The following is a 24,551-nucleotide window of genomic DNA, read 5'->3' on the forward strand; positions in this document are numbered from 1 at the left end:
AGCAGGAGAGAGGCTGTTCCCCGCCCCAGGTGACAAAAAGCTGCAGGTCAGGGGTATCATCCTGGGTCTGCCCACTGCCTCAGCCCCAGGGCCAGCACAAGCGTCCTGCTCCCATTCTGCTGCCCCAAAGAGCATCACCAAAACCCCAGAGGAAGCAGAACAAATTAAGATCCCAGTCCTCATATTTTTACAGGGCCAAGTCTACCCCTGTATCAGCATGGTGTGTAGCAATTATGGATGATTCACTTTAATTTACTTTGCCCTATTCCCTTTTACTGTAACACCACATAATGTTCTTGACTTGGGTCAAAAGCATTAGCCATCAGTACCACAAGCACTATGGAGAGCAAGGTATTTGTTCAGATCCTCTATCCCTTTCTTTCTCATGGAATGAACTTGCTAATATGTGTAACAACTACATGCATCTCCAGCAGCAGGTGCTCCACATCCACTCTGGGCCTTGGTTTCAGTGTTTGGCTCTCACTGGAAAGGATTCTTTTCTCTGATTGCAGATTTCCCTGCTGCAACTTGTAGAATCCACTTTCACATCACTGACAAAACCAACATTTTAACAGTGGTTTGTTTCTTCAAGTCAGGGCAGCCACCAAAAAAATAAGAAATATACAAATACTGCACATTCAGTAACTTAATGGTAAAAAATTAGTTTATTTTAGAAGTAAAAAATAACAACAAGGTTACAAACAAAAGACATATTTTCTAGCTAGGATTTTATTCTTATATAAAAATATCTCCAAAGGCCTTTAATAAGTCTATGATCCATCTTGAATCACACTATACACACTATACACAGTTAGCTTTTCACTGATTAATAATTTGAAGGTGCAGCTAAAGGCGCAGTGCAAGTCCCCTCAGGGTGAGCAGGCTGTGGCGGGGAAGGGGCTGCAGGGAGCCCGGCCCGGGCCCGTGAGGCGATCCTGCGTCTGAGGCGCCGCACCTCGGCCATCAGCTCCCGCTCCCGGCGCGCCAGCTCGGCCCGGCTCCTGCCTAAGGACAAACAGGGCAACAAACTTAGCACTGCAACTGCTGCTTTTCCATAAGCACTACAAACACCTGCTGCAAAACAGACATGTGTGGCAGAGAAATGCTGGCTTTCAGTACCCCTGGATGTGAGGCAGCCCTCAGACTCGTGAGAGGAAGTTCTGTGAAAGCAGTGCCTCTGTTGGCTACCAGGTCAGATGCTAATGGGGGCCACAGCAGGTCCAGAGGTTCCCACTGCCTGCAGACCTTTGAACACAAGGTGCATTGGAATTGAAAGTGCTTTCACTGTCAGATTAGCTAGGACAGACCAGAGGAAATTAGACTCATTCTTGACTAAAACTCCCAGTCAGATTTTGATGAAAGACAGCTCTACAGCCTCTCAACATTCCCAAATCATAAACAGCTATGAAGACAGGAAAAGCATGGGCAAGATGATCAGGTCAAAATGCAACTAAATTAGGCTGAGGTTTACAAGGACCACTCTCATAACATGACACACTTCAGGCACTTCTTACCTACGCCATCCCTGGGAGCAAAGACATTTTCTGCAGGTGAAAGAGAACACAACAATAAACTGGTTTTACTATCCACTAAACACCTACACAGCTAATGGCTCAATCACAGAGCTGGGTGTTCCAGCAATGCTCTGAAACCAAATGTGAAAGACACTCCTAACTTAAACACTTACTGCGTAGTGATGATGCTAATGTAGACAGATCACTGGGAGAGATGTTTCCAGACCCTGGCACCTGCTGGACTTCCACCCCTCTCTCTGTACACCTGGCCTTTAAATCATGCAGTCTCTCTGTGGGAAATGGAAAGAAGGGTTCTTTGTAAATTAAAAATATTGAAGTTTCAAGTGAATTTTTCTAGCTGGAGGTAAAACAGTTTCTCTCCAGGAAGCAAAGCTAGAACAATCACCCACTCCAGTTAATGGCAAGTACAATTTGCTCAGAATTAGAGGTCAATGTTTCTACTCTTCGGGTCAAAGCTATGCATCACAGCATTTCATTTTAAGGAATTACAGCTCTGTAATTTCATTAATTTCTTAAAATTCCCTTCAAGAAATTACAGCTCTTTAAGAAATTACATGTGCTGTTTCTTCCTATATAATTAATCTTCTGACAAACAAGCCACTAAGATCATATGGAATATGGCTACTCATGCTTGTAGTTTTAGGAGCCACCCATTTTAATTATGCACAGTTGCAAAATACTTCATACTAAGACATTAAGTAAATAAGGACAAAGGCTGAAAAAGTTTGCCCAAAGCAATACTAATCACCTAACCCTAATATTAATCACTAATTTTATGTAAGCCTTGGTAGCATGGTGGGGGGTAGGAGAAATACCTGCAAAAACACACAAATGCAGCACTTGAGAAGGATGTACTGACCAATTCTGGAAGCACATAAATGTGTTGGGGTTTTTTGTTTTTTTTTTTAACAAACACTTAGAAAAAGCACAAGTATTATTGGTATAATACTGTATGTGAGTATTATACCACTTCTTGGTATAATACTGTATGTCATAGGAAAATATTATTTGACAGAAAATTTCTAATGGATGCGATTTTAAAATTATTTTAACATGAGCTAGACCTGTGCTCCGACCAAAAATGCCATTTATATTGCTGCATTTGATAGGTGTCAAATTGAGATTTCTTTCTAAGTCTGGCCTTGGAAAACAGATACATCTGTTTCATGAAAGAATATTGCCAATAAGCAGTTATGGAGTGCTTAGTAAAGGAGTTATGCTTAAGTTTATCCCCAATATTGGACAGTTCATCTGTGTGCAGTTGTTGAATGCTTCATGCCAACATCCCCACAGAACTGTGTTATCTACATGCTCACCAAAACAGCCATCTTCCCTCTGCAGCTTCTCAGCCAGTTCTAATTCATCATTCAATCTGTCATCTAAGAACTGCTTCCTGTGCCCATCTGCAGCAGCACCCACCTTCTGCTCTTCCTCCAGTTGGGCTTTATTCTGTACAACATCTTCCTGCTGTGCAACAGAGATATTAAATGTCTTCAACAGATGTGTTGCAAGGAAAAAGCAAGAAACAGAACCATCTGGATTATTACAGATTACACATCATCCTAAAATCAAAATATGATAGTCAGCTGTGTGAAGGTTTCATTTTGAAAAATGTCTCATTCAAACATCTGGAGAAAGGTAAAAGTCTTGGGTCAGAGAATAAAATGAGAGGAACTTACAGAAATAGGAATATGCTTTCCTAAGGCTAAACCACCCTTACCAATTCACTCTTGTGCTTCCAGAAACTCCCAGTCAAAACAGAAAAGGAGAATTCTAACAAAATATTTCTCTAATACATTTCAGCTTTCTGCACTCCCTTTTATATGTGGTTACATATTTGCCAGGCCCACTTAGAAAAAGAAATTATGCAAATACCTTTTTTTCTTCTGCCTCCCTCATGGCCTTGAGCAGTTCAGCTTCTCTCACCCTGTTGTCATGCAGGAGCTTGGCAATCTCTCTGTAGCATTCCTCCTGGTCCTGCTCATCCCACCTGGGTCTCCAGTCACTGGCAGTGTGCTTCTGCTCACCTCTGGCTACATTTTCTTCAGCCACCTAATAAAACACCTTTCTTACCAGAAATTCAGTCTGCATTTCTTACCAGAAATTCCAACTGCACAGCCCTACCTACAGAGCAGGCAGGACAAACTGAGGTGGTCTCCAGGACCCCTGTCAGATGTCCCTGCTAGAGCCACTAGCTGCACTAACAGGTGCAGCTGACATAAGATTGATACCTGAATGCCAATACTTTCACCCACATCCATCTGCTTCCAAAAATCAAATGCTGTTTACAAAAATTCAGACCCATATGTTTATTTCTAGACAATACACAAATGCAGATGCCAAGCATATGGGCAGTGGGATAGCTGCAACTATTTTTCCAACTGTGCAGTTACAAGTTCTGAGCTTGAAAATCTGAGCAATTCCTAATGTCAAGCTACACACATTCATTACTGTGATCTAGAAGACAGCTTCTACAGCTGAATTTCCTGCCAAGTACTACCAACTGAAATCTCCTTTGAGGCTGTCTTTTATTTTGTTATGGTTACAAACAAAACATGTTCCTTATCAGGAGGATGACTTGTTTTGAAAAGCACTTTTGAGTCTTACATGCTTTCTAAGTTTTGAGAAGTAAAAAAATAAAAGCTAATATTTCTGGCAGGTCCAGAGAATTTCAATATTATACAGATGTTTGGACACTTCAGTCAGATTTTTGGAAATCTCAAAATTTTAAACATAGAATCTTAATCTATTAATATAGGTATCTAGAAATTAGATTTCTTTAGAAAGTATTTCCATATGGACTTGAACTAGTTAATTACAGTCAGAATACTATTAATCAGTACTACTTGTATAAATTAGCATATTGACTCCCCAGAACACGTTAAGATCCAATCATCTTACTGTCTGAGCTTTCTGTATTTCTTCTTTATCCATTTCTATCAATCTCTGAACACGTTGATCTTCCAGATTCACCTTTCTTCGATGGGCCTTCACCTCTTTCATTTCCTTTGTAACTGCCTCTTGGTCTTTGATTAGTTGCTGCCAAGCACACAAAACAAAAATTGTTGTTGCTAAGCTACTAGCTCACATTGGTAATTCCATCTCTTTAACATTTATTAAAATTTCATTAAACTAGTATTTGAATATATCCACACATCTCATCCCTCTGCATATCACAACTGTCCAAGAAAGTCATAGACCCTGCTGTTTTATCCACTTGGAACTAGATGAAGCATGAGTCATAACAGTGGCCTGAGTCATGACAAGGGATGTAATTCCATTCTCCAGATTACTGTGGTGAATAAAAGCAGAATTCCAACCTAAATGAACTAGATTCATCATGAAAATATTCTGCAATTTATGGCAAATTTTAGCCAAAACCCCAAAATGTTTCATAACTATAAAATGTGTTTCATGGCACTGGGGTTTGTAATAAACACATCTGCAGCCTGAATGCAGAGATGATCTCCAAAGTAGTACAACCAGCAGCAGACCTAGAAACAGCATTTTAGCTTACCACCTTTTCTTCACATTCACCAGGGCACATCTACACAATTTTCTGCAAAAGTTAAAACTCCTTCCGAGGTCTGTAAGAATCTACTGAGCAGCTGAGGCAAAGTCAACATCCTTTGAAGCTGGAGCAGGGACCCTTGCTGACAGCAGGGAGACAGTGCAGGGAAAGCCTGTCTGCACAGACTCTTGTGGGCAAACAGAGATCCTCAGCTAGTTAAATAATTGCTACCTTTCTAGCCTGGAGAGGATGATCACTGCAGAATTAGTTCCTTAGAGAGCTGACTTTACATGAATACAAATGAGCTTAGCCTGGTTTGTGTTATGTAGCCACAATATAGTTGGCTGTGCATTGAATAAATAAATGCTAATAGAAGTTTAGCCCAGTCGTGCTCAGTATGGATTATAACAAGTTTCTGACCAAAAGCTTTAAAAAAACCAAAGATAAAGTGACATGTTTCAAAATGAGGGTCAGAGAGCTGGATGTCTACTTCCCCTTTATTCTGTTGGATCTACACATACTCAAGATGGGTACATGTAGCTTTGATTTCTAAACATTTAACTGAGTATTTTTAATCAAAATGAACATTTCTAAAGCCCTCAATTGGCATCCTTGCTTTGCAGTAATTTATAATAATTATTTATAATAATTAATTAAAATTTAACTTCAAACAGAATTACTGATTTAAGTCATTTATTACTGAATAGCCATATTTCTGAATAAATCAGTCATTTCAGAAAGGAACTGCACATTCCTGATGAACCATCCACTCCTTTTTGCTTAATGATGTTGGTAGCACCTAGACATTTTTTCATCACCTACATCAATCTGCTATACTGTTCTCTCCAGAAAATGCAGATATGTCTGGGTATCACAGATGAAAAGGTGGGAGTTTCTGGATGAGGAACACATTGTTATACACTTATTTCTTATTTTCATGTTCCTCACTTCCCTCAAGCAGCTGAGCCCATAACTAAACCCAGCAGCAACCTAATGATACCTCAGCAGAGGAAAAGAATAAGGAGGATATGACTGTTTTCACCCAAAACTCTCCAAGATAACAGTGAATTGTGTTAATGCTATTATCAACAGAGGATTTACTCTAAAAAAAATCATTAAAGAGAAAAAAGAGAAAAATACCAGGGCCCCATTTCTCCTCACAAGGTGTGGTTGCATGAACGCAATCAAATCCAAGAACTTCAAATGAACAACCATTAAATATTTGTATTTAGTACAGTTCCCCAATAATTACCTGTTCAAAAAGCTGTTTCTGTGATTCAGGTTCTGTATCTTGGACAGCATTTGTTTCCTGCTGTCTCATAGATGCCTTGTTCTTCTGCTTTAAAAAAACATGGTCAAAAAGAATGTCCAAACCCCATGCTCCTAAGTTCTGGTTAGTTTTCTGTCATATGAAGAGTGGAAAATACTGCATAACAAAAGCACAGGGCAAGGTGGAGAAGAGGCATAGAAGAGTTTTGCATCCAGCCAAGCTATGTTAGGGAAATTTCAGTCTTGAACTAACGTTGAAAACCTGCCACAGGCAGCTCTGAATCGAGGAAGGAGTCCCTGAAGCCAGAATGCTCTGGAGGACAGTGGGCAGAAGGGGAAGGGGCTGCTTTGCACCTGGCAGAACCTGAGCTGAGCTGGAGCTGAGGAGTGTAGCAGTGCCCTGACTGCAGAAACAGCCCCCCAGCTGCACTGTGCTCTGTGAAGTGTGCTGCTGAGACAAAAGGAATGGCCCTGCAAAGGCTCAGAAAGTGCCCATGAGCTGCAAACCCTTCCATTCTCAGCACCATTCCCATGGCACAGCTGCATGCCATGGTGCCTGGGTTAGTGATTGGGAGGCAGAGCCAGGCCTGGCCAGAGGCCACTGTGGAGCCTCTCAATCAATGGCAGAGTTAATTTGCAATCTGGACATACAGCCCACAGACAGCTGAGAATTCACTAGTCCTTTAAGGAGCTCATTACATTTTTCAACACTGCCACTAACTGATAAATAATGCATTTACCACTTGAAGCAGTCTGCCTCATGCTAAAATTACCTCTGGGCTCACAAATCAAAGTATATCAACTAAAATTTTAGTTATACCATTTTTTCCTTGTTTATTTTCCCTATTAAGCCTTGCATGAAAGAAATACTTGAGCAGTACTCAACCTTTCTTGCAATTTCATCATTGAGACATTTCAGTTCCATTTGAAGCTGATCTTGGTGGTAGTTCAGTAAACGCCTTCTTGAACCATCTAAAAGTTGCAGCTCCTTTACCTTCAGTTCTCTTTTCACCACAGCAAGCCTTCAAGGCCAAAATAAACAGAAATAAACAAATAACAGAAATAATACTGTAAATGTAAAAGGTCAGTACCAAAGAGCACAAACACACAATGCAGTTAGCCATTAATTACTATGAGCTCATCTCCAGCTTAACAAAGCTTAGGATGGCTGCTTTCTTTCCTGTAAAATGTCCAGTTTTCATTTATGAGACAAAATTAAATTCACAGACACACATCTTCTAATGACAATATCTCAAATTAAGCTTTATAGTCCTGTGCCCTGTTTCTGCTCCACTTTAATAAGTACTAGTTTAATGTTTAAGGGTCCAAAACTGGAAACTACTCCTTAGAATAACTGCCAGTGTCCTGGTACCTCTTCCTGCACAAAATTAGTCCCAAGTTTATTTGGTAAATATCAAACTCTTTCAAGGAACAAAACCAGAAACTCAAAGATTAATTTGTAAATAAAGGCTTGCTGTCCTCTTAAAAAAAAAAAAAAAACCAACAACCCAACTCTGTAGGTTACAGAGATTTAGGAGATGTGCTCAAAAATGTGGTGGTTAGGGACATGGTTTAGTGGTGAACTTGGCAGTGCTGGGTTAACTGTTAGACTTGATGATCTTAAAGGTAATTTCCAACTTAAATGATTACATGATTACCTGTAGTTCATCTAAGAAATTATAGAGATGTTGAAATTCTCTTAAACCTTCACAACTGCAAAAGGTACAGACTTATAGTTCAGCTTCATTACCATCACAACTCTTTGCTTATAAACTGATACACAAAGCAGTTGTTTGTCTAGATCCACTAGAAGTCCAAGACTGTGCAAAGTCACTGATCCTGTAAGTGACTCCTGTATCTGCAGTGTGGGTGTGCCCACAATGCAAGTCTGAAGTCTCAGAGTGCAGACACACAGCAGCTGACTGTTTAAGAGACTTCCCAATCTGAAGGAAACAGAAAAATGGCTGGGAGCTGAGACAAGAATATGAAGTGACTTGACCTCTAATCTGCTGTATTCCCTCCAGGGAGTAAGAGGTGAGGTAGTAATACAACCCAGATCACTTAATTCCCAACCAAAATATGACCCACCAGACCACAGTTATCCCACATTACAATTTGTACAAATTAGTGGTTATTTCTCCTTTACTCATGGTTAAAAATGTAATAGCAGGCTACAGTAGCCAGACCCCTAATGCTTCCTATATTCTAATACCTCTGCCTCTGTTCTGCCAACTTCTCTTCTTCCAGTAGGATTTTTTGTCTCTGTTCTTCAGCTTCTTGAAGTAATTTCTGCCTTTGATACCAGGCTTCATCTTCTGCTTTCTGTTCCTGTGCTTTGGCTTCTGATTCATGTGCTAACTGTCTACATGGAAGGAAGTCACATGTTAATCATTCAAACCAAATATCAAGAAATCACTTGATTACCTTAAAATTGATGACAGCACTAGCAAAGAGCTGCTGAAATGAGATGACATGAAAATCTGGCATCCCCTTCACAGTGACAAGGTACATGAGGAAGAGCTACCACACTGACTGTTAGAGACAACAGGGCACTACAGATGAGTGCAGGTACTCTCTTCCTCACATTCTTAACAAAACCTGGTTTCTAAGGGTGCCTTGGCATCATGGTACCCACTGATTTCAAAAGCAAGCTAAGAACTCCTGGCCCTTCAAAACCTGGGCCCCACAAGGTCAACAGAGGTTTAGGCTCTGGCTATGAGCTTCCAAGCTCAGTGACTTGTAGCCCAATATCTTCTGCTAGTTAGCAGACATTTTTATTTAAGATAAGACTAATGATTTAATGTAAAAACATGTCAAACTAAGTAACTCTCAACCTTTAGCAGCTATTTCAAGTCCTTTTCCTGAATTTTCTTATCTCTCAAGACTACACATTATAACATACAAAGGGAATTATGCCTATCTGTCCTTCCCAGACTGAGACTGTCTTCAATTTCTCATTAATACCTCTTTCGCACGTATTCAATTTCATCTTGTCTGATCTTCTCCCATTTCTGAGCTTGATAATTCACAATGAACATGGGATATTTATTAAACACAGGGTACTGTCCTTTTGTAAGTGGCGTGAAGTCATCAAGCATTTGCTGGGGATGGATATCCAGAGGTGTAGCCTCCATAAGATGATAGGCTTCCTTAATCACAACATCAATGTCCACGTTGTTACGGTGATGAAAGAAATACTGTAAGAGACATGCTGCCATTTACATTCTACACAAGATTATGCACTTTTGTGTATTTTTACACAAATATATATTTATTTTTAATACACATATCTGGGAATTACTATGAAAAATAGCAAGATATATATTTCAACAGTTAATTTAAAAAGTTTTTAAAGTTTTCCCTACCAATTCATAAAACATCACCAGCTCAAGTGACTTGAGCCAAACGTCTTCAAGGTGGGAAAGGATGCTGTGGTTCTTTTCCTTCTCCTCAAATGGCAGCTGTGTAAGGGATTTGGGAAGCTAGGTGTCAATTTAGAGTGTCCAACAGTGATTCCTACCACTGGATAAACCTGCCTTGACTTTCAGTGTTCAGCCATGAAGCTCAGAAGTTTCTCCTCTTGCAGGACTATTCTTCCTGTCAAAGATCTTATCTACCAAGAAAATCTCTAAATGGTCATTATTAAACATAGCAATAATGTTATCTGCTTGGTGTCAGTCAAATTGACTGCTCATGAGCACATTCTAGAGGTGGAACCCTGTGTTTGCCTACAGAGATTTTTCATAAGAAAAAGAATCCTCTTCCCATGGAACATTAAACATAATGAAACATTTTAATTTAGCTTCAGACAACATCCAATAATACTGACTAATTGACTAATTTTGAAAATCTGACAAGAGGATAATGATACAACATCACAGAATTATTGTGTATCGTCTCCAGAGGCAGAAGTCCATACTAGATCCTCCAAAAAGAGACAGAATTATTTTGTGCTTGATGAACTATTGAAATTTTAAAAATGGCCTTTAGGGACACTGGAAAGCTTATGAAAGCTTTTAAAGTTCTCCTTGCATGAAACTGCAGGAAACTGCTCAGTGTTTTACTCATTTATTGTGTATTTGTCAACTACCAGATATTTATTTGGAAATGGATCTCCTTGTAACCTAACAACAGATACAATGTTTTATACATCTTTTCCACATGATTAACTTCAATATGAAAATGTTTACCTCAAAATCTGCTGCTTGATTACAGTGGAGCAAGGAAGCTCTGGAACATATAACATAGGCAATGACAATCATTAGAAAGTATGAAGGATGGTTGGAGAAAATATTGTCGAAGGCTTTCAGCCATTCTTCTCTTGTTAGAACCTCAGATAACAGTGTTTCTAGGAGAGGCCAAGCATAAACCTAAATTATTTGGGAAAATTGACAAAATAATCCGTTAGTACAATTTTACCATTCCTTTTAAAGAAACAATGTGATTTTTCTTGCCTTATACCAAGAGTGTACTAATTTATGAAAAAGGAAATAACAGAACATTTCAAGATAAGTTTCACCACCTACTCTAAACATTCAAAGTAATCTGGGGTGATTACACCACCTACTCTAAACATTCAAAGTAATCTGGGGTGATTACAAATACATTTCTTATTTCACTGGATGTCTGAATGTTCTGTTTAGATTTGTGAAGCTAAAATCATCCCTAATGATAAACAGGGATTAGAAAATTAATTCATCACACTTATGTCCATGTTAAAAAAAGGTACATTTATAATTTGATGAGTAGATTTTTCAGCAATGTGGACTTGAAAGCAAAGAACTTCTAAGGAACTAAAGTAGCATACATATGATCATGGACAAGGAAAAACAACAGGAAATCAATGATATATTCTTTACACTCCCACATAATTCACTGCTATTTAATGAAAACTCCCCCAAACTAGAAATTCATTGAAATAAAAGAACAGTGCACTATTATTCACTGCAGTATATTTTTGCATACAAAAGCTGTCCAGACTATTACCTGTGAAGTCACATTGTATTTTATTAAATGCTGAAGCAGTTCTTTGTCATGATGTGCCAAAACATTTTCCATCATACCAAGGACATTAATTGGAGGATTGGGAAAGTACTCAAACCAGTGTTGGCAAAAATTAACTGAAAGAGAACAAGAAGCTGAACACAATCCACTGTAATCCAGAGCAAAAGACTCATGACAACTTTGAAGTTGGGTAACCAAGCTGATGCATTTAAGGAGGTGTTTCAGGCAGCAAAACCTATTTAAGAGACTCCCATCTCTTCTCTGTCTGAGTGTTCCTACACCATTCCCACAGTACACTGCTCCTCCAGCTGCACTGGTATGGGTTTTGTGTCAGTACACTGTGAACCAGACTGAAGAACTGATCTGGCTCAAATACGAAGTGAAAAAAAATCTGTGAGCTGTGGGACTAAGGCATGGGAGGCAGATGGGAATACTTAAATCAGTGTTTCTGTCTCACAAAACTACAGCCTGGATCAAGTAATTTTTAACATACTAAGAATAATTTCTGTAAACTTGGATACTTATTCACCAACAGCATGTGGTTGCAAAGTGGGTATGTATGCTTGGCAGCACATATCTTCTGTGGATTTAGCAGCAGCTGCAACAACTAATTTAAGTGTAAAGCACTTTAATTTAGAATGTTTCTTCAGAAGACTGCCACAGCCAGCGTTCAGACAAATGTGATGCTGAAGACAACTAAACAGAGTTTAGTTGAGAGATCATTCAAACCTTGAAAGAGATCATTCCCTGTTGGCTGGGAGCAGGTGACAGGTAGGCTGGGTGGCTGTGACTACTTTTCCCATGTCTCAGAGACTTAATTATTATGATATAATTACACTAGATACATATGAGTTTGCAAATGCTAGATACATTTCAATTAGACTTTACCAACACTGTTAAAACTGCTAACTTTTTGCAAGAAACACTGCAAAAGGAAGTCTCATATTTTGAGATTTTTCTTTAAAGCTCTATATTAATTCCTGGTAACACCATGGTGACCTATAAATAAGGAAATAACTTATTCATTTCAGCAGGAAAAGCTCTTTTGCTTTGGAAAGCTTAAACATGTTGAAGCATATCTGAGTTTTTAAAATCATTGCTTACCTACTACTGTAGCAACAACTTCAAAGCAGATCAGCTGGTTGTTCTGGAATAATTTTACAAATGGGAATGCTAGCAAAGGCATGTAAGGTGTCTCAGCAAAGATAGCAGACCAGTGAGCTAGAGCTGACAAAGTCCTGTACACAGAGGTAAACAAAAAAATGCTGTGTAGGAAACATTGATCCAAAACCAAACAAAAATATAGCATGTATTTTACAACCACAACATTGAAAGATTGTGAACTTCAAGACAGATGCAGGATTGTATGAGTTACCAAAACAAAACTGCATGAGGGCACTATTATGTCATTTTAGAAATTTTCTTACAGCTGTTTCCAGCTACTGGGCACATTTCAGATGACTATTTGAAAATAAGAATCAGTACTATTTTAAATAAATACAAATATATATTTTACCTCTGTAGAACTCTCAGCAGTTTCCCACTTTTGATAGGATACTCTTTCTGGATATTTACAAATGCACTGTGGATTCCCCTATCTATCAGGCTACTGAATGCCAAGTGGTTTTCAGGAAGTTGTAATAAGGAACGCCAAACAAACATCCTGCAATTAAAATGCAGCCTTAGTCAAGGAAATTCTTTTTCATACGCCAGTAAACACAAGCAATTTTATTTTGTGCAAGCATGAACATGTACATAAAAACCACCTGTACTTAGCTGGATATTCTCCAAATCCTTTCAGTAAGGCCTGCAGACGTTTCTTGTTTAATCCACCTGGTAATTCATTCTACAAAACAGGAGATCAACAATAAATGTAACCATTTTCTCTTTCTTTGCACTCTAATCAATGAGAGTGGCAAAATATTGAAGTTTATCACATAGTGTCAAAGAAAAAATCAAACATGTATTGCTGTCTGCTACATGGTCCCAGGAACTTCAACAACAACAAAAAGGAAATTCCATCATCATTTATTGTCTCCTGAACTCAGAGAACAGCTGCCATTGATTTCAGTCAGAAGCAGATCAGACCCAAACTGGCTGAACTGTGTACAAATAAATGATGCATATAGCAAACTGTAAAGAATACTAACATAAGAAATAGATCATTACTAACATAAGAAATAGATCATATGGTGACACATAAACAGGAATATATATATAATGTATATATACACACAAAAAAGGCACAAGGTAAAGACAGAGAGAGAAAATGGCACAGTGATGACAGAGGGGAATAAATGTAACAGTAATTCATCTTCTAAATAATTAAGAAAAAAAGGAAATGGATTCTAGGCAGACATTTTAGATGTGCCAGTTGGCTTTCTGCAGGGAAGCAGATCAGATCTAGCAAATACCAAATGTGTCACAAGTTGCCTGAACAACTGCAGAGGTACCCCAGACTGGAGGCAGCTCTGGCTGTGTCACATACTGTAGGAGTATGGGCTAAATAGAGAGAGAAAATGGTACTAAAATTTCCTTAATCCCTGCTCTGCTCAAATACCCAAGTGTTTCAGTGCCTGAATTTATTTTTTTAAAGCAAATGGCAATGAAATATAAACACTGCAGACTGAAGGACAAAATATTTGCAATTTCTTCCTACCTCTTTATTTTCAAGTGATGTATTTGCTTGCAGTTTCAGCAATCTGCTTTGAATTTTGCTTTGTTTGGATTTCCATGGCCCCTTTGACCTTTCTGAAGTCACTTTTGTGATCAGTTTATTTGCCTCTGATGTGTACTTGTGCCCATCTTCTACAACTTTGAACGTGAATGGTGGAGGCTAGTATTAAGTGAAAATAGCTTGGTTAAAATCTTGTAAAACAGAATACACAGAAATATAATTTGTTGTTTATTTTATATGCTACATTTTTGAGTATGATGGCCATAAAGAGAAGACTAGAACCACATTTATACTATAAATAAACAGATATAGATTGTATACTCCTGGAATAGGATGTCACAAATAAAACTGCTCTAACTATGGGAAGGTTTATGTAGCTTCCAAGCTAACTCAAACATCATGTTATTCCCTTGCTTAGCAAACAGTAAAAATATAATTGGGATACTATAGATGTGTATCATGCACTGTGAAGGTTATTTACTTTAGTGTGTTTCTCAGTGTCATTAAAATATTTTGCATTTCTACAGCACCAGTTAAAAGAATACAGAACACCTTTACAAACTTTAATTAGTCTGCAGTGTCAGGCAGGTATTAATTAATTCAATGCTGGAGATTGTGAAAGCAAGTGACAAAGTGGATATCCCAGTTCATGTCAAACTGTCAGCAAAAGTGCAAATGGAATGCTGTGACATCTTTACACATCCTTCCTCAGCTCCAGCTCCATCATTATCCAGAGCTGCTTACTGTTTACATCAAAGACATGGTGATTAAAGATACATGGAATTCTGTATTTAGAAACCTGACTCCCATTAATAAATTAATGTAATAAAATAAGAACTGGTACTTAGAATGTTTGTTATTTAGGGAGGATTAGGAGTGTATCATTGTGCCATAAATGATGGGTGCTGGTATCCAATAACACAGTAAGAAGAATAAAATCACAGTAACAGAAACACCATTTGTGCCCACAGTTTAAGAGAGCATTAGCTGCAAAGTATTTCCTGTAGGAAATGGAACAGAAGAGGCCCAATTATTCTGTTTCCATCTCCTCCAAAACACCATTACAAAAAGAAATTGATGCACACAAATTGCTATAGAAAGAAATACCATCTCCCCCTTCCAACACTGTATATACCTTGAAAATACCAAGTTACCTGACAGGCTGGAGGAACTATGAAGGAAACTGTACAAATCACTTTTTCTTTATTTGCATTGTTAAATATGACAGCTCTGCAAACTACTGCTGATGCAGTCTGCTTATGCAGACAAAGATCATCTTTAAGAGGACTTACCATTGTTTTAAGAAATGTAAAATACTCTACCTTATTTCCTTCTTGAGTCAAAGCTTGGACACTGTATAAGTTAAGGCTCCCATTTTCCATTACTGAAGCAATATACCGTCCATTTGGGCTAATCACAGCTGTAGTAATTCCCTCTTCAGGACTCCCAATGTCAAAAAGAATTTGGGATGTTTCTATATTGATAAATCTCATAATATTATCTTGACTTAACACTCCAAGGACCTACAAGTTCAAAGGATTCATCCATTAACACTGCCAATGTAAAACAAAGTGGAATACCTGGAATACCCAATTCAGCAATGACATTCCATTAAGTTAAAGGAGCAGCTGAGCACAGATTCAGCACAATAACTTTCCTTTTGTCATAGTGTCATCATATACCCCGAAATCCCTGAAGCCCCCCAAAAGCCCTCCAAGGACAGGTGTTGAATCCACTAACCAAACACTCCTGTCTTAAGCTTTATGGAAAAACTGACCTGATTGGAGCCCCCATCGAAACTGTCAAGGAGGAATTCCAGGTGACGGACAGCTCGCACCTTCTCTGGCATCTGGATTATTCTTATCAACTGCTTTAATTCCAAACACCAGAAGTGAAGATGATTTGATTTCCCACCAGCTACCAAAGTCCGACCATCCCTGCATCACAGGGAAAGCTTCCATTAGCACACTATAATTTAAATTGGTGTTAGCTAAAAAGAGAGATTGTTCATTTTGTTCTATGCCCTCAAATCACTTTTGAGTTGGCCATTATTCCTGTGATACTCTCCTGAAAGAACAAAATAGCTCCTAAATAATAAAATTTGCTTTAGTAAAGGATAGGATATTATCCTTAAAGGATATTATAAAATAAAATTTAAATCTTATTTTAGTGATCATTAAAAATCAGCCTAATTTATTTCAACTGTTATGGGACTATAATAAAAACTGCTACTGATCTTTGCTGAAAGCATCAGTCATAGCAAAGTTCAAAAGCTTATCATAGTAGATAGATCAATCCTTCCACAAAGTATTACAAATAAAGAAAGACGAGAATCTACTTAAAACCATATTTTTTATAGTCTGCCTTTAGAATGTTTAAAATAGCAATTTACCTGGTAACAGCAAACACCTTATAAAATAATACAGAACCTTCTACAGGAGGTGACAACTGGTATTTACAGTGAAGAGTATCGAATTCCCATGCAAAAACAGAATTATCTTTGAAACAGCTGAGAATGGTGTTACTCAATGGAAGAAAAAAAACCTGGAAGAATATGGAGAAGAAAAAAAAATGGGATGTTGTCAAGGAAGTACATTTTAAATTACCAAAGTGCATGGCAAAATAAAACATGGCAGGTGTGGCTATTACTGTGACAGCCTAGAGAAGAGTAGGGTTGCTCTCCTTGAACTGGTTAAATTGTGTTGTACCCTTTGCTAAGCCAGTTTAACTCACTGAAATAACTGTTAAATTTTATCTGTCTTGTTTTTATGACTGTTAAACTTTATTGTTCCCAATGAGTGCAGCAAGGACACAATACAAACACTGGGGACATCAGTGGCTGAGATTAAGTCAGTGCTACAAAGTTCATAATTTTGGTCTGAATGATCTCTTGGGGCCTTGAAAATCTGGAAATATGGATATGTGGGTTGGGTTTCATCTTAGTAACTGAAAATTGGACATTCAGGCCAAATGAGTCACTTGACAGTGAGCAAAAGTAACCTGTGGGAAAAAGAGTCATCTCAGCTACCAGGGTAATTTATCTTCAGACAGACTGAGCTATCTGTCCTCCTTCAGGGTCCCTGAGGAAGACTAGACAAAGAATTGAGAGCAGATGAATTTTGGTAAACTGGAGTACTGAACAGCTGGTAATTTTCTGCTTTGCCATAGAAAAATAGCACAGGATGGTCACAAGCAGCTGTTGAATAAACAGTGATGCTTTGGAAATGATCATTGTAGATGTGTTGTATTCTCATCTGTCTCACCTGCTGTCTGTTCACTCTGCACCTCAGTCTCTATATTTTTAAATTAGTTTTGCCCCATGCCAACCTAACAGAAGGTGTATGTTGGAGTGCAACTAGGCTCAAGAGGCACCAAAAAGCACCAAGATGGGTGTGACACTGCTACAGTGGTTCAGAGAGCAAGCAAGACTCCAGCTTTGCACACTGAGTGTCAGGCCTGCAGTTTAATAATAAATCAGAACTTCAGTAAAGCACATATTTACCTGTGTGTCTTAGACTGTGGAATGAGAATAAATACCATTATTCTAAAGATGGGAAAATGAAATCTAGATCATTTGCATAATGTCCTATAAGAAATGGTAGCACCACACAGAGCAGGCTCCTGATTCCCAAATGTGATCTATTAATTCAATCATCATCTCTACTGTTTGGCTTTAAAAGTTGTTTCCATACTGCAACATCCTCATCCTACCAAATTCCAAGAGCCACTTAGCAATAAGAAGTCCCTACACATAGCCTACACAAAGAAAGAAAGATACTGAGCACTAGAAAAATCTCCACTAGAGAAATGCATCCATCTTTGGAGGAAAGATGTTATAATTACTTTTGCAACATGCGCTACACAACAGTTTTAATAAAACAAATAAACAAAAATTGATGGATGATCTTTCCCAGTAATTGCTAGGTGACTATTTTAAGCTGACAGAATTTCTGCCTGACCCAGAAGTGGGTGAGGACACACAAATGAATAGCCTGGTTCTCTGCAAAAGCAGCATGGCTTTTTAGTGGCCAGCCTGACGAGAGGCTTGGTTTGAAGTGGTGTTTGTCACACTATTCACTGCAGGGCAGCACGTGTGCAAGCCATGCTCAGGCACTGGGTCAGGACTTTCTGCAGCACTTAGACCAAAGTGTGACATTTGGTGGCGCAGGCAGACCTGTTTAAAATAGTGCAATGCTAAGGGAGACCTACTGAAACCACTCCCTGACACAAACATGTCATCCTTCTCATCCCGTGCTGTTCCAGTGTGTCTGTGCAGCAAACTGAACCAAAGGAACCACCAGGCTGAGAAGCAGTGATTTCTTTTTGCTGAGTTCCTTTGCAGCCTCATTTGTTCCCACATTCAGAGCTTTGCCTGCACAGACAGAAGAGCTTTGGAATAAGAAGCTGAACGAGGCAGGTAGTGGTGACTGTTTGAAGTTACCATTATGACACCAAAACTGTTTTTATAACAACACCCTTAAATCCTATTACCATTCAGGTAGGAATCAATTTACACAGGTCCTCTGAGTCCACCCCAGGCTGATGCAAGGTCAACCTAGAAGATGGTTCCAAATTAAAAGTTAAATTGGGTCAGTCAAGGTCATGTTCAAGCAAGTTTTGAGTATCTCTAAAGATAGAAGTTCCTTAAAAGTTCCCAGGAGATCTTTGCAACTACTGAGTCATTATTTCAGTGATCTGGGTGATGTGATGGGAAGAATGTTAAGATGAGATGCCCAAAGATGATAAAAAAGATTAACCTGTATTTTGAAGACTATTTACAAGTAATGTGATTTTAATATGTGATGTTGTACCTACTGTGGTGTGCTTGTTCACCTTTAGCAGTTGCTCTTTACTCACCTTTTGTATGCCCACAGACTGACGAACATTCAGCTTCCTTATCCTTTGGAAGGTGTCCAAGTCCCACAGTTGAGCTGTGTCAGTGGAAGTGGTGATGGCATACTTGCCAGAGCCATGGACAGAGATGGAAGACACAGAAGATTCATGGCCTCTCATCCAACTAACTAGCTCCTGGGTTCCTGAAGAAGTTGATGAAAAAGATATGAAAGCCATTCAAAGTGAAACAACTACTACTTTAGTCTTCATTGTCAACACCATGCTGTGAGAGACTTTAAGCATAAGTAGTATATAACCATTTGCCATCACAGCCCAACACACAGGAAACAAAGATATCAGTCTTCATATTGGTATTATACCTTAGAGGCACAACCTTCTCCTCATCTCTAAATAACATTTTGCAAATTATGCTCAGTTCTGCACAGAAAGCCATCTTGCACAGACTTGATTCATTTAGCCTAAAAATCAATCTTAAAAAGCCATGAACAATGTCATCTGTTAAGTTCAGCATGCCTCACAGAATATCTGATGTGAACACCCACAGAAGCTGAGACTGAATGTTCTAGTGAGAATTCTGCACTTGTTTTTGCTTGTGGACAGAATGTGTGAATGATTACACAACTATTTACAGGTGCAAAGAAAAAAGGTTTAATGACAACAGGCTATGACTACAGAAAGGCAGAGTCAGAAAGCAACAGCTCATTAATTCTTTTAGAACCTTAAACATTTTTATGCTGTGCACTGCATTCTAAAGAAATGGCTCCTCTGACTACAATGTCTCCCACTTGTGACTGCATGACCACTAATCTTCCCTCAGCGACCAAACTGCACTGCTGGCAATTACACTGTTTACACTGGGTGGTTTGCCTGGCAGCCCATGGAGTGGTTCCAGCTACTGCTGTGGCATCAAAGATAGGAAATGGCTGTAAAGCAGCTCATAAAGACCAACAGTCAAACTTTGTGCTGTGCTTACAGACAATGGAGTGCTTAAAGCTGTCATCACCTGAGAGGCGACACGGGATTAGAGTGTGTCCTCTAAAGAAGGGGATGGAGCCCAACAGGTAAGAAGTGTCTAATACCCTAAGGAACTGCACTGGTTTGGGTGAGTACCATTCATATTTTAGAACATTCTTCAGTATGACCTGGTATCTGGAAACAGCACCACATGAACATGCAGTACTCTCTGGAGTAATAAAGATTTTTCTAAGTGCATCCAAACATCTAAGTTTGGTCTTGTTGTTGTTGAAAGGATAAGAAAGAGTGCAGGGGATTTCAGACCTTAACTCTGACTCTTCCTCTGTTTTGAGGAACATTGTGCTACATTAAAATCTTCACAGATAATTTCAAGCCCTAAAACTGTAGATGAATGATTCCTACAGCTTTTTAAAAATATTTAAATCCAGATAATAATTGGATATAATGGAGACATTACAAATGCATTTTCTCATAGGAAAAGAATAATTTATGAAGAATGAATTGTCACTGCCCTTCACCATTTAACTTCTAATCAAGACAGAGACACACAGCTGTAATGTTAATTTTTAATATTGCTTTTCAATAAGGATATAGAATTACTTGAATACTTAAAAGTATTGACATTTCTTTTAGTGTACATTGTCTAAATGTTTGTACATTGTCTAAAACTTTGTTCAAATATTTTACTGTAAATGTAATCAAGAATTTGTTCAGTTGCAAGCTAACATACTGACAACTGGTTTTGGCTTTATTTTAATACAGTACCTCATTCTAAGTAAACATATTAAAAACTGCTTAAAAAAAAGGTAACATACCTAACTACAATCCTGTGGTGGACTTCAGTTAAACAAATGCCTGTGTGACTCAGTGAGAATAAAGAACTTTGGCAAAGCAAAGGGTTCATTTAGGTTCATTTACCCAAGGACTACAACCAACATGGGCCCAAACTTTTCAGACAGATGGCATGAAATACATAGTATAATTTCCATAAAACAAATTATTGAAAAATGTAAGATCAAAACTAAAATTATCTAAGTTTTCATGCCAATACAGATAGCATTTAAGCCTTGAAATCTCTCCTTACCTGTATCAAAGCACTTAACAGAATAATCTGCCAAAGCCACGAGGAACTCTGTCTTTCTGCGAAGATTAAATGCCAAAGCAGTGCAAGCCTGCATTGTTCTCTGAACAAGGCTGAACCTATTTAAAAATACACATTCTCATTGTGTTAGAAAGCTTAGGTTCATTTAATGTTAAGTGAAGTAATAATTTAATTGGTTTCAATACATTACACAGAGAGAAAAAAATAAACTCAGAAGAAGCGAGTAAGGAAATAATATCCAATTATAATAGATCTAAAAATCAGTGCTAGTATTTTAAAACTCAGTAGTAAAATGCTGAAAGACTGGTTGATGTATTTCTGCAAATGAAAACACTTGGTCTAGTCTACTGTAATTTGTGGTCACTCACTGATCTGTACTGGCCCAAGAGTAACTTCTGGTGGTAGCACCCAAGTTCTATGGCATTGCTGTTCTTTTTCCAGTTGCAAGCCTCTGATTTTTTGAGCAGCTAAACTAATGAAATTACATTTAGGGAGCCTACATGAGACACTGGGTTGAAGTTTCAGCCATAAGCAAATGATTACCTATTTAAAATTATCTAGTTAAAATCTGACCTGTGGGATCCTGTCCAGGGAAGTTCCACACCCCTGAATGCTACAGATGTCTCAGACAACTAAAAAGTCTTGATAGAAATATTCTTACCTGTTCCCATTCAAGTCAAAAACATAGATATTCCCTTGGCGGTCCCCAGCGAGGAGGGAATCCCCAGAACTGTCAAAAGCCACATTCAGAAAATGTATTGTCTTGGAATGGTACCCTTGGACACTGTGGGTTATGTTCACCATAACTCTGTGAAGAAAGCCAGCAAAACAACCATGCTTAGAATCATTTTATTACCATTTCTATCTCTAAAACATAGGATTAAAATGTTTCTATCTTACAATTTTACAATTCTGATTTTCCATGTTCTATGAAAAATCTCCCATGAAAACCATGTTATGCTACAAAGGAAGTAATTCACTGAGTTGGAAGCTGGGTGGGAGACATGTAAGGCAGATAGGAGAAATTCACCATTCACAATCCTTTTGTGTGGTTCCTGGTTACCTGATTTCCATTATAATATATACTGATCTATCTGAAAGCCCAACTCAACACTCAGCAAGGAACCTGGTTCATCATCACCACTGCAAAGAAACATTCTAGAAAACTGAGAAGCTGTGCATTACTGTAAGAAACCAGTCTGCTTAGATGTGGGGAAAATCAGTTTTAATATCACTTCTTTTCACAGTCTTCAAAAGTATTGGGATTGTTAAGCTTGGAAAAGAGAAGGCTCTGAAGTGACCTAATTGTGGCCTTCCAGCAGCTGAAAGGAGCCTACAAGAAAGGTGGAGAGAGACTTTTTACAAAGGCCTGGAATGACAGGACAAGGATGAATGGCTTCAAACTGAAGGAGAGTAGGTTCACATTAGACACTGGGAAAAAATTCTTTACTGTGAGGGTGGTGAGACAACCAGGCTCCCTAGAGAAGTTCTGGATGCTCCATCCCTGGCAGTGCTCAAGGCCAGGCTGGATGGTGCCCTGAGCAGCCTGGTCCAGTGGAAGGTGTCTGGGGGGTTGGAACTAGATGATCTTTGAGGCCTCTTTCCACTCCAAACCATTCTATGATTCTATGAAGAAAGCCTTATTTATTACTATTCATCTGAGCTATTATAGAACAAAAGTTTGCAATTTTCCACTTCTATCCTTGTATGGTGCTGTCCACATAGAGCTAGATGCAGAAATGTGCAGAATAAGCTGTAAGAGGAAGGGTTTTCCAGGAAGCAGGACATTGAGATTTGGAAGATCTGCCATTCCTGGATTTATTGCCTAACAAGCCAATAACTTTGTATTATCACTTGGATGTGAATTCACAGTTAAGCTAAACACCAAAACTGTGCCAGATACTGGCAGGCTGATTAAAGACTGCAGAGCACTTGCAGAATGCTCTGACCATGGTTACATGAAATGATGATAGCTCTGAGACACAGAATATGCTACCCAGCACCTTCATGGGGCTGGGGGGTTTGTCACAAAGTCTGAGTGAACACATACAGCTATGGTGCAGATTAGAAATAAAACTAATTGCACCTCACTATTAACCCCATTCTTTTCTTCAATAAAAGGGCCATAAAAATGAAATTATAATGATAAAGTATTTTAAATTGTAATTGAAATCTAGTGATCTTTGTGTAGGATTATGACATTAAAGGCCCTAACAAATGAAGTATGACTTCTGCTTCTAAAACCACCCTGAAACACAAGTGCCTATCACTGCAGCTACAGCCCCCCCCAGACCTTTTCAACGTCACTCTCTGCCTTTCAGAAGTTTCCCTGCAACAGAACTAAGCCAGGAGAACAGAGTCAGGAGCTCACGGGGCTGCCTCCAGAGTCCCCCAGGACAGAGGCCCCCAAAGCAGCGTTTGTGCTGCTGCTCTCCAGCTCAGACCAGGCAGTATTTACACAGCACACCACACTGCGATTAATCTGGAATTTCTCCGTGGCATTTTATTCAATACACCTAAACCGGGGTAAGTGCCCGGCCGAGCTGAGCAGCCTGAGAGCGGGGGTGTCAGCGCCTCCTTGGGGACCGGCTCCGCCTTCATATCCCATTAATATCGGTGAGTATCTCAAGGGCAGGTGCCAAGAGCATCCGTGTCGGACTCTTGTCGGTGCTGCCCAGCGACAGGACGAGGAGCAACGGCCTTAAACCAAAACACGAAAGTTTCACCTCAGCAGGAGGAAGAACCTCACGTTGAGGATGGCAGGGGACCAAACAGGCTGCCCGGGAGGTGGTGGAGTGTCCCACTCCGGAGACATTCCAACCCCACCCGGACCCTGCTCTGGGTGGCCGTGCCGTGGCAGGGCTTGGACCGGATGATCTCCAGAGGCCCCTTCCTACCGCAGCGAGTCTGTGACCCGAGGGGAACGCGCTCCTTTCGTTATCTGAACGGCTATCTCCGGGCTGGCCCTGCAACCACCCTGCAGAAGCTCAGGTGGGCCCGGGCCGGCCCCGCCCCGTCCGCCCGCTCCTCTCGTGCAGCCGCCACCCCCGGCCCGGCCCCGTTACCCCCGCGGTGCGGCCGCCCCCGCCCTGCGGCTCCAGATGGGCCCGCGCCGCCGCTCGCCCAGATCGCAGCGCTCCATCCCCGCCCGGCGCCGCCGCTCCCGCGCTGCCTTCAGGCTCCGCCCACGCTCCGCGTTGGGGGGCGCCGTTCGCGTGGTACAGCCCGCTCCCGCTTCACCAATGAGGAGTAGCCGGAAGGGTGGCGAGCGTTCCCCCTCCCAGATATCGGGGAATGGAACCGCTTCAACTGCGTCCTCGTGGGCTGCTGGGAGTTGTAGTTTTGCTCATGGGCGTCGCGCGGCGACCTGGGTGGGGACGGAGAGCGGAGCGCAGCCAGCGCCGGGCAATGAAGTAAAAACGTCGTTTTATAGGCAAGTATGTTTATAACGCAGTGCAATAGGTCACTCAGAAGGTGGCTTTTGCAGCCTGTCGTAGGCACAGGACTTGCTGCCGGTTCCGTCCTGTTGCCCGCATTATAAGGCCCTCTCGAGGAACGGAGCGCCACCTCACCCGACCGCCCCGTCGCCCAGAGGCGGTGGCTCGCTCCCCGCTCCGCCCCCGG

The 24,551-nt window shown here is 39.9% G+C and overlaps 1 protein-coding gene across 2 annotated transcripts; it reads right to left on the minus strand.

The window, feature by feature from the left end:
• Nucleotides 1-646: 646 nt before the first annotated feature.
• On the minus strand, nt 647-24,069 carry TBC1D31 (TBC1 domain family member 31). 2 transcript variants are annotated; one of them, XM_054270377.1, is made up of 22 exons: nt 23,993-24,069; nt 21,589-21,735; nt 20,910-21,025; nt 18,854-19,032; nt 16,389-16,540; nt 15,774-15,933; nt 15,319-15,519; nt 13,979-14,155; nt 13,086-13,165; nt 12,836-12,982; nt 12,424-12,557; nt 11,302-11,435; nt 10,506-10,685; nt 9,280-9,512; nt 8,528-8,677; nt 7,202-7,337; nt 4,437-4,574; nt 3,411-3,587; nt 2,852-3,002; nt 1,688-1,804; nt 1,515-1,544; nt 647-1,005 (listed from the first exon to the last, which is right to left on the minus strand). In XM_054270377.1, the coding sequence occupies exons 1-22, from the start codon at nt 24,067-24,069 to the stop codon at nt 827-829; spliced, it is 3,195 nt and encodes a 1,064-aa protein (XP_054126352.1). In that variant the 3' UTR covers nt 647-826. The 2 variants fall into 2 exon arrangements, with proteins under 2 accessions (XP_054126352.1, XP_054126428.1); XM_054270453.1 differs by lacking the exon at nt 1,515-1,544.
• Nucleotides 24,070-24,551: the final 482 nt, after the last annotated feature.

Source organism: Melozone crissalis, unplaced genomic scaffold, assembly GCF_028551555.1.
Source record: "Melozone crissalis strain CALT ecotype California unplaced genomic scaffold, PUWL_Pcris_2 ptg000002l_1, whole genome shotgun sequence".
In the NCBI taxonomy this organism is placed as follows: Eukaryota; Metazoa; Chordata; class Aves; order Passeriformes; family Passerellidae; genus Melozone; species Melozone crissalis.

What these genes read in the sequence shown, in the direction of transcription:
- TBC1D31 (XM_054270377.1), bottom strand. Translation starts at nt 24,069, where the DNA reads ATGGAGCGCTGCGATCTGGGCGAGCGGCGGCGCGGGCCCATCTGGAGC. An exon ending in TGTTAAGTGCTTTGATACAG is followed by an intron (nt 19,033 to 20,909) that starts GTAAGGAGAGAT and finishes CAACTTCTTCAG; the next exon opens with GAACCCAGGAGCTAGTTAGT. An exon ending in GAATATCCAGCTAAGTACAG is followed by an intron (nt 12,983 to 13,085) that starts GTGGTTTTTATG and finishes TTTTAATTGCAG; the next exon opens with GATGTTTGTTTGGCGTTCCT.